Below are 11,107 nucleotides of genomic sequence, written 5' to 3' on the forward strand. Positions count from 1 at the left end.
CTTTTGCAGTAGCACGGGAAGTATTCCATCTCTTCCGGGTGACTTGTATGGAGCAAAACTGTCAACTGCCCACTCGACCGATTCAGTGGTAACCAATGTGCGTGCCAACGCCCACGAGTCCGAATCACCAGAATGAGATCTGTGAACATTGTTCAACTCCGAATCGATACAACCTGGAAAGTGTGTGTCGAAGAGACAATTAAGAACATCTTTTCCGTCCGTCACATAAACACCATCTCTGGTTTTTAAGGAGTTTATCTGAACATCATTCGATTTGGAGAGAATTTTATTTAATCTGCTAGCCTCGTTCAGACTAGAGACATTAGTGCATAGGCTTTGCCAGCCAGCCCGTTCTGCAGATCTAAAACATTTCTTATATGCACTACGAGCTGACCTGAAAGCCCTGGAGTCATCACGCTGACGCCGGTTCCAAGCTCTTCTCATAACTTTCTTCATTCTTTCAAGCTCAGCCCTCCACCAAGGGGTTCCCCTAGACGATTTAACAGTACGAAGTGGACAAGCTTCTTCGTAGGATGCTAATATGAATGAGTTTGTCGTATCCACGACGTCATCTAAGTCGTCTAGTTGACTAATTGTTGCAAAAAATCCATGAAATTTAGTCGCCAAGTTTTCCAATTAGAGGTCCCAGTTTGTAGATTTAGGATTACGATATGTCACCACATTGAAGGTGTAATCAAAATGATCGATGAAATATATATTTATGATCGGATAGAGACGGTTCAATTTCATTTGGAACCTGCCAATTTCCCAGTTCATGCAAAATTCTATCAGAGCAAAGTGTTATGTCTAACACCTCCTCCCTCCCAGACCTCGCAAAAGTTGGTCGGTTTCCCACATTCAGAATATGGAGATTTGTACTACTTATGTACTCCATCAGTTCAGAGCCTCTCAGATTGATGTCCGAGCTGCCCCAAATGATGTGATGAGCGTTCGCATCACTGCCGATAATGAGCGGAAGCCCATTTCTGCTACAATATGATACAACGCTTTTGAAATCATCAGAAGGAGATGATTCGTTATGCGGTAGGTATGCTGAACAATATATATATTTTTTGTCTACGTTTCCGACAGTCAGTGTAACTGTGACAACACAGATATCGCGAGTTGTGAGCTCCGATATGAGACACGCGTCAACAGACTTATTTGCAAGAAAAAAATGAAATCCATACACTGTCATGTACGAAAAACGCATTGAATCAGTCCAAAAACAATTCTTTTTGTGCGCACTTCATAAACTAAAGTAGATGGCATTCACTCTTCCATCGTATGAAGCACGTTGAATGCTCATCAACATATAAACACTCAAAGCACGCCGCGAATTTTCCCTATCTTACTTTATCAAGGACATTATTTTGCAACGTGTAAAATACTCTCGCAATTATTTTTTTTGTACCTAACCGTCATCTAAGAACTCGTTAATTATTCTAAGAATAATCTTTTTTGACAAACTATGTTAAAAATAATCTCGCTAATAGAATGATATGCCATTATGAAAATTTTGAAAGAATTTACCTCTCCTTGTCTAGAAAACAAATTAAATTGCAACTTAACCGTAAAAATAAAGCATACTATATAAGTAAAATATTGTACTACCATTCTATGTAGTCTACCTATGCTGGATAAAATAAATAAATTAATTAATAAATAAAATATCAAAAATCGGGACTGAGAACCTGAAATCATGAACATAAACCACTCTACTCAGAGAGAAAAATCTGCCAGTTGATTCATGAATAAAATATCACGGTAACGTGACAAAAAATTGCGAAAATCGCGATAAAGCTCTTGAAACTATGAAAATCGTTTAAATGTCGGTTTGTTTAGTTTATATAAACCAGTGCCAAAAATCTTATCAAAAACTAAACAAAGACAGTGACCCAACCAAACATCGCAATGTAACCCCATATATAACGCAAATAGTGTCATGAATACGATGTTTATTATTCATAATTCCATGAACTTGGTCACGATTTTCGTAGAGCGTTCATTTCGCGAATTGTTTGTGCTTGAATTTATGAACGGATTTTTTCCCGCGAATTGTCGAGAAATCCCTCACAAACTTCAGCACGTTGGTCCAGCAGCTAGACTTGTCCGATTTGCTTCAAATTTGAAGCAAGCACTCCTGGTGTGACTCGGAATCGACTTAGGTGTGGGCCGACAGTGTTTTCAAAAAATCATTATGCCTTATCTGAATTTGAAGCGAGAGCGACCTGAAGGTCGAATCTCTTTTGAAGAGTTCTCATGGCGTCCGAGGAGAACATTCCGTCGACCTGGTTTTTTATTGTCTTGTCCGTTCAAGGTTGCAATTGATGACGCGAAACTTTCGTTTGTCATAAAGCTGCTAGTTTGTGTTCCTATTATCCCTGCCACTGGTTACGGCTACACCGATGGTGAAATTAACTCATTTTGTGAATAGTTTTTCAAAACGTAATTGATCTTCCTTGTAAAGATTTTGAATGTGTTTCCCTAGTTTTAATTGCTCTATTCAATTGCTAGAGCAAAATGCCAAATGGACAAATTTGAACCAAATGCAAGTTATTTTTTAAAATAAATTGCATCTTTAACTCCAGTTTAATGAATTTCTAACTTCCAAGCGTGCACTTCACCTTTAACCCGGCTCCATAACAATTTCAATTCTTTCTATTTTCGCAAACTCATTTTTCAACAATTTGAAGCTTGAGTAATGTTCTCAAATTCAGCCCGAAGCTTCGAGATCATTTGTTTATATTGTTAGTGTTACACAACTTTTTTAGTAGCCGCCTTTTTTTTGGTTCCAATCTGCCAATTACGTCAACTTGCATCAACTGCTGTGAAGACATGAAACTTGATTCCTTTCCATTTTGCAGACGAAAAGAAAAGGTTTTTTTGCAGCAATAAATCCCACCAGCTAGAGCTACTATCGGTGCGAAGCTGGACTTTTGCCAGTCATAGCAGCAGGAACAAGAAGGTTATGTGTGGTATCCAATCCCTTGCACGTTGCATAATTCCCCCAAATAACGCCACCGTGTAGCAATCTAGTAGGCCGGGATGATTCGAGAGGAAAGATATTCGATCCATTGGCCTAGTTCCAATGCCTGCATCCCTTCAATGCTGACATGCATCCAGATGATGCAACGGTGGTGTTCTTTTTGCCCTCAAGGGTATACTACTTTTACTCTTTCTGGCTCTTGTTTCAGCGGCATGTGGAGGAATTTCTCGTTCTCTGGTGCTGGTGGGAACAATAATGTACTTTACTCGCTGCCGCTTTGTCGAAGCGCGTGATTACATTTCCGAATGTAAGCCGCACGCTGCAGCTCGGTGGAATAAGTAGTGCGATCAGTGTGCAATAACCGGTCCGGCGATCTTAACTGGGAGATCATTGATCGATTAGCTATTGCATTGGCTCTTTCACTTTCCTGGCGGTGACCTCGGGCGGTGTATGTGTTACCGTGGTGGTTAGTATTGTGGGCATGCACGGGATCAAAATTAAATAAAGAGAATTTTGGATCAGGATGAGTCTTTATAACACTTATTGTCAAGAACTAGAAATCTTGATGAAATGTTCCAATTTGGGATTCGATCCTGTACGGTCTTTACAATATTGTCTACGGGTTGCGGAAAATGAAAAAAAGAATCTGTTACCTCCTTTTCTTTCCGTACGTCGAATAAAAAAGCAGCATTTTGTTTCGCTACCATGCGGTAGATTTTGCCGCACAAAGCAAGCGCTGAGTTATGTACAGTGTCACAAACAGCAGCATGCAGCATGGTGATAATGAAACGAAAGTAGGTAGGTAGTGGCAAATTGATCGACATAATAAAAAATAAATAGCAAGACAATCGATGGGGGTTATGCCGAAATTGGAACCTGCTCCACCGGTTCGGTCCTGGGGGTCACACCTCGAGGGCTGTCGAGATTTATGCACTAAACCTCGGCTAGGGTGTCACTGTCACAAATACACTGTTGACATGCATGTACCCCGGTACGCCAGACTATGGGTAGGACCGCAAGTGGTCCGAATAAAATCAACTGACAACGAGTGCCATTGTGATTGCTGCGGATTTTTCGGCTTTCGGTCACCGATTATGTAATCTTTATATACTAATATGGAGCAAAGCTGATGGTGACGGCATTCGTAGTTTGTAGGTACCACAAAGAGGCTGTTGAACTGGAAAAGTTGTTGTCGATGTCCTTCCGAGTTTAGAGTCTATATAAAACTGGAGCATTTTGAATGTCCCTTGTTATTCGTAATTTCGGCTTCGAGTAAGGTGCGTTCGGGGTGTCCGGGAGTGCCTCAGTGATTGCAGGGCTAGCATGAAGTTCGTGATATTGTTCGGTGTGTTGGCTACGGCCTACGCCGCTCCGGATGGATATCATTACGATCGACCGGATGTTAGCAGTACTCTCTACTTTCCATCGGCACCGACCTACACTGACGCAAGTGACGATTGTGATGAACCTGTACCTCACCAAGAAGTGTTAGTTCAACAGAGTTTGCCAATTTATACTCCAATTCAGCATACGTCTAGCGTATATCAAGCACCGGTGAAGACTACAATAGTGCAACCACTGAAGACTCAAGTGTCCTACGAAAGTCAGCAGCTGAAAGGTCACTCGTATCAGCAGCAATCGCTTGGCTGGAATGTGCAAAAACCGGAACCAATTGTTTGGAAGCAACCTGAACAACCTAAACCTTGGGTTGCCCTGAATCAACATCAACATGCGCAATCCAGCATCTGGGTTAAACCTCAGCATACCGTCGAAGAAGTGTACAAACACGTTTATGTGCATGTCCCACCGGAGGACAAAGAAGATTACCAAGTTCCGCAGATTATCCAACCCGCAGCTCACAAGCAGACCCACTACAAAATCATCTTCATCAAGGCTCCGAATCCTCCGTCACCGAAGTCGGTCGTACTCCCACCACAACCACAGAATGAAGAAAAGACCATTGTCTATGTTCTGCATCAGAAACCCGAGCACAAGCAAGAAGTGATCCTCCAGAAACCCGAACCTGCTAAACAGAACAAACCTGAAGTCTACTTCATCAAGTACAAGAACAAGGTAGAGGAACATAAACATCCGGTGAAATACGTATCCTCGACTGTCGCCCCTGTGGTCTACAGCGCTGAAAATACTGTGAAACTAGTCAACAGTGGAGCTTCGAGTTATTCTTCGGGATCGTCCGGATCAAGTTATTCGTACGTCAGCAGCACTCCCGCGCCGGTTGTTATCAAACCCGTGCAGCACGTTAGCCCAAGCTACGCGTACGTCAGCAGTACTCCGGCTCCGGTGGCTTACTCAACGGCTGGGCTATCGGGTGGATACGATGTGGCTTCCAGCGGCAGTAACTCCGCCAGCTCCGGATATTCCAGTGGAAGCAGCTATAGCAGTTTCACTCGCGGTAGTGGACACGAAGCTAGTGGATACGAAAGCTACGTCGATCTTGGAAACTCCGGCTACTCTAGCTTCTCCAGCGGGGGAGTAGGTCAGCTAGGAGTGATCAATGTCGGTCCGAGTCAGTACACTTCAGTTCAAAGTACTACCGTGGCTCCAGTTGTCTCGACGGGAGCTTCGTACGTTAGTACAACACCGCACAGTGTGGTCAGTAGTACGATCGGTCTGCTGGAAGATGTCGCCATCAAGAATCCCGGTCTCAGCGGCTACGCCAGTCAATCCAATAGTCACAGCCAGCAGGGCAGCTCTACCGTCGTTACCACCAAGAAGAGCTGCCGACGATGCGCCAGTACAACCAGTGCTCCCCTGAAGATAGTTCAAGATGCGTTCGTTTCCAACCTGTATTGAGGAAGCGTATTAGTGACCTTTTTTTCAGTAGTAAGTAGTTTCAATAAATCACCTAGGCAATAAAGATAAAGAAGACTTAGTTACATAAACCCCCGGTTAAGTTTTTTCTTCTTCTCAATGATAGTGATGAAATGGCGCAATACGCTGACTCCGAAATGCCTTGCTCAATTCCCTGATCGGCTGATGGCTCGCTGCGTAACAGGGAAAATACGGAAAGTGAATGTTTGGCCATCGGCATCATCACATCCACTACTGGTGGATGGTTTAGACTGGCGAGAGCCGCCACATACAGAAACCCGACCTGACTTATGAGCTCGTCAAACGGCGACAGAGTTGTATTTTTAATCAAATTTAACAAATTGCCACCCATCTCACACAAGCCGATAGCATAAAGGTGTAACGTGACAAAAAATTATCCTGTTTCATTCATACTGTAATCGTTGTAAACAAACTTGTTGACTGTGTCACTTTTGCCAAACCCCCCCCCCCCCTCCCATTCAGTTATCATCTCCACACAGAAGATACTCACTATCACCTGTCGGATGGCCATCTCTTGGATACGCCAACCGTCTGATGACGTCCATTAGCGAGATGATTATGCGCTTCGCAATACCTAACACACAAGTCTCATTACCCGCGGTGATTTAGCCGCCTGCTATGTCTCGTGTTCTTCTTTACCGCAACAACGAAACAAGGCACTGCCACTGCTGGCACTTATGCGCGTCACGTCGCGGAGATCGTAAATTCCTCAATGAACACACGCACCATACAGTAGTAGGCCAGCGCAGCAACTCCCCTCGGGCGGCGGTAATGCATCATTCTACGATCAGACTGTAGGTAGGCACATAGTTTTTCTTTAGATCTGCGGCAGACAGACAAACCTCTTATTTGTTAATTTTGTTTGGGGAACGTTGATGGCTTAGCACAGATGAACTTAGAATCGATGATTGCTTAAGGTTACACATGTTCATTCACTCAAAATGCAATTTATTCAGCCCATTATAGGTTCCGAGATGTAATTGGCGAGTTCAAAGCTCACACGGGTGGTCGATTGCCGCGACTGTCTTCGATTCTTCAAGTCAGTTCAGTTTTTGGCAAATTTTATTATCCCGTCGAATAAGTCATCTCAACGAGTGACGGCGAGAAGACCTTGTCTGTCGAAATGGAAATGAAATAGTACACATGTGCAAAAAAAATCGAGCGAAACGTTGGCGACCTTCGTTTGCTTCGCAGATTTTCTGGTTTGGCGTTCAAGGAGAATGTACCAATTTGTCGGAACATGATTGTTTCGGTTATTGGGTCGGGGCAATAACGGGCTATAGCACTAATTGCAACGTTGGAATTTATATGAAACAAAAAAATGAAAGTTGTTCCTCGTCCTGGAGACGGTCACAGCTCTTCTAAAAGAGTAACCGTGATGAAATGAAACCGCATTATTTAATTAAGCAAACGACAAATGCTCTTGTCATAATTTGCCACCTAGTATGACCCCATTCTACGACAAGTAAAACACCTGCGTCTCATCAACGTAATAGTAGAAATTGTTAGAAAAGACATCTCAATGCTCCCGAGCCGAGACCGCATTCCACGCGATTGTTGGTTTATAATGCAACAATATAGCAATAAGCGTACATCGTGTTAGCGTCAGATGGTTGCCTCAGTTCGTTATGATTCGCAAAGTATTCCTGTAGATTTCAGCCGAATAATTTTCCGCTTTACACCAGTCAGTTATGTTCCCGGTTATTATTTGAATCTAGATCGAAATATGTATTTCGAAATATATTTCGAAGTTGATCAACTTATTAAAATATAAATAAATTACGAGTCCACCCCAGTACCATCTGTTGGTTCGAAATTGAAAACATGATTGAATTTCGACTTACTAGAAATACCGAACAGCACCTGTAAAACTTTTGCAAGGCTTGTTCGAGCGAAATACAGCCGAAATCGAATTTTAAGTGGAATCAACCATAACAGATCTTTGTCATAAAATTTAACCCCAATTTTCCTACATTAAAAATGACCACCATGATTTACCATTTCCAAGAACATTTCCGTTGAAACGAGGTTTTTATATGTGTTTGCCTTTCTCATAAAGAAAGGATATGCAATCACTCTGAAAACCGACTTTTTAACGGAGGCCCGGAGGGCCGAGTCTCATATACCATTCGACTCAGTTCGTCGAAATTGACAAATGTCTGTATGTGTGTGTATGAGTGTATGTGTGTGTGTTTTCAAATCTCACTCACTTTTCTCAGAGATGGCTGAACCGAATCGCTCAAACTTGATTTCAAATGACAGGTATAACGCTCTCATAAGCTGCTATTGAATTTTTTGTCGATCGGACTTCCGGTTCCGGAGTTACGGGTTGAAGAGTGCCGTCACCCAGCAAATTCCCATATAAAATGGTAACACCATGATGTCTAAATGGTGTAATACATACCAAAAAGGGTGCAAAATAACTCGGATTTGCGGACCTAGATCACTAATGATCATTCTAAGCAGCTTTGACCACATTGGTTACCTATGACGGTTCTTGATGCCACTAGGTACTTTCCAAGTTCGTAAGTTAATCTCACACCTTTTTCTCAGGGAAATCTTTGCCGATTTTTGAAAACTTGGTTTCAAATAAAAGATACAATACTCCCATGGACTGTAATTGAATTTCATTCGTATCTGACATTTGGTTCCGGAGTTACAGGTTGTTTGTTGCGACCACATAGGAATTTCCCATATAAACCGGTACAATCGTAGTACTTCAAAGGTTAAAAATCCATTTCTATTTGCAAAACTAGATCACTGATGGCCAATCAAAGATTCTTTGAATATAATGTCAACTATCGACAGTTCCGGAAATTTCGGGTTCTGGACGTATTCCAGAATTGGGTTGTTGTTGCATACTCCATCAGCCCCCTCTCAACTTCCCCTCACACCTTCACTTTCTACATCACCCCCCCCCCCCCCCTACATTTTTAGAGAATTTTTTCCCATAGCCATATATTATAAGTGAATTTGGAGTCGCTCAGCTCAAATTTGATATCGAAAAGATCGGATCGATTCATCTTACAGTGATGAATTGATTTTGTCACACATTTTGTGATATAAGATTTGCCAATAGTTGGTAATGAATACGAATAAGAACATAAATAAACTATCCGATTTCGTTATCGTCAATTCGCTTCTTGCGGATTAGATTACAACGTACTTTTGTGAACCGTAACTTTTTTACTGCAAATTTTATATTAAATGATAGAATCTACCGTCATTCTTACTATGACTTTCAGCTATCAACTCGGTATCGTTTGTTGGTTTTAATCGACGATTTATTAATTGTGTGTTTAGGCTAGCCTCAATTCGATTGATTTCTTAGCTGTATTTTCGATTTAGGTATAACACTTATGTTTAGGAAAAGCGTTTCTTTCATAATCTAGCCAAGTATTAAAAGATGCCTTTCGACTACTTATTCGCAAATTAATAGGTATTGGTGACTTGTTAGCTTAGTGTCGAATATCAGAGATAGTACTTCATCAGCATTCAACTTCGCAAATTCTGTAGCACAAGCACTCAAGTTAATTAGCAGAATTTTCATACTGTGTTGCGTTTCGGCTTCGCCTCATCAGAAACCAACACTAACTTATTGTCGGAATAGATTAGCGCCGGCTTGACGCAAATCCCTTAAAACTAAAACACACTTTGTGTTTCAATCGAACGACTGATCAAAGATGATGTCCCGTTCGAGCAGAAGTTCTGTTTATGCCGATGAGACCTTTCACCCTAGCGAGAAATTTTGGTTTTTACCAAATTTTCCTCCTTAGGGTGAAATATAGCACAGAATTTTCATAATAACTAACATCAACTTTAGACAATTCTAATACAGTAAAGATCCGTTTGTTTTGTTGTTTGTTTGTTTATTTATTAAGGCTTTAACCTCGAGGGTCATTCGCCTTTTTGAAAATAATGTACATTTCAAAAATTACAAATTCAAAATTTCATTCAAAATAGATATCAAAATATATATAAACCATCGAACATTATTTTTGTCGACTATCCTGGGTGCACTGCTTTCCGTTTCTTGTGTTGACTTTCTTTCTCGGTGGTGAGCGATGGTCGGGTGTACCTTCTGCTGCTTGCTGATCAGTCTGTCTGCCTTCCCCCTCGCTTGTGTTTGTGTCCATATCGTCATCACTAGAATGGTTGTCGCTGTTAGATTTTTGGTGCTTTTTGTGTTTTCGAGTGACTTTGATATAGCCGTCTTCTTTCTTGTTTATTTCATCCCTGCGTACGGTGAGTATTGGCTTTGGGATGCCGTGGAATATTGTTGGTCCGGCATTCATTTGTTGGCCGGCTGTTTGTTGTGTATCAGCAAATGTTGAAGGCTGTTTGGTAGTGGTGGTTGAAGATGAGTTTTCTTTAGTTGTTTTGGCGCATGGCTTACCGTAGTGTGCAGTCTGATTACAGAACTGACACGTGGGCGCCTGCCCAGGGTATGTGCATAGGGTTCTTTGTATGTAGTTAACACCTTGAGATGATCTGCCCTCGAAAGTCAAGTAAGATGGTATAGGTTGGTACAGCCGCATTCGCACAACCCGAACACCGTTGAGAATGCCAGGGAAAAAGTTTCTCCAAGTGTCGTTAGAGACGGATTCCACTTCTCCATACTTCGACATGAATCTTTTAATATAATCCGTGCTAGTACGAGGTGCCAGATCATGGAGGCGAATTTCCGTTAGATCAAGGTCCATATACACGGGGATCTTGGTTTTGACGTTTTCATATTCGACGTCATGTTGCATGTTGTTCTTTGCTACGAAGCTTTCTGCCTCGGCTAAGGAGTTGAACGTTATTAGTACTACATTCCTGGTGTGGTGAAGCTGGACGTGTGATATCTCTGTAAGATCAAGTTCCATTTTCACCTTGACCAATTGTTCCACCTCGCGCACTGAAGGTCTAAGACGGGTTTGCGAAAAATCAATCGCGATTGTGTTCTCCCGTAATGGGCGAAATTTATTTTGTTGTTCACTCATTTCACTCGCAGTTAGCTGCAACGGAACTTTCCTGTGTCTATATGCTACACGTACACGTTAGAGCGGCGCGGCGCGGGTAGTATTTTTTGTTTGTGTGCTGTTCGCAAGCAGGTCGCTTTTTGGCTTCTGATCTGTACGAGATGAGGAAGCAGACTGAGTAAAGATCCGTTTTTAAAAGCCCTTTGGTGAATTTTAGGCTGTTAAAAAGGGGAAAAAATCGAGACATATATTTTTCTTTCTTTTTAACAAACCGAAGCTTTTAAAATATTTTTCTTTAGTC

The 11,107-nt window shown here is 41.8% G+C and overlaps 1 protein-coding gene across 1 annotated transcript; it reads left to right on the top strand.

Annotated features, from left to right (window-relative positions):
- The first annotated feature begins 4,312 nt into the window (after positions 1-4,312).
- Positions 4,313-5,803, top strand: LOC131682099 (uncharacterized). Its single transcript, XM_058963312.1, has one exon. It carries the CDS (start codon positions 4,313-4,315, stop codon positions 5,801-5,803), a length of 1,491 nt encoding a protein of 496 aa, XP_058819295.1.
- Positions 5,804-11,107: the final 5,304 nt, after the last annotated feature.

The sequence above is a fragment of the Topomyia yanbarensis genome, chromosome 2 (assembly GCF_030247195.1).
Source record: "Topomyia yanbarensis strain Yona2022 chromosome 2, ASM3024719v1, whole genome shotgun sequence".
NCBI classification, from domain to species: Eukaryota; Metazoa; Arthropoda; class Insecta; order Diptera; family Culicidae; genus Topomyia; species Topomyia yanbarensis.

Excerpts from the sequence above, each read along its gene's own strand:
- LOC131682099 (XM_058963312.1), top strand. The coding sequence starts at position 4,313 with ATGAAGTTCGTGATATTGTTCGGTGTGTTGGCTACGGCCTACGCCGCT.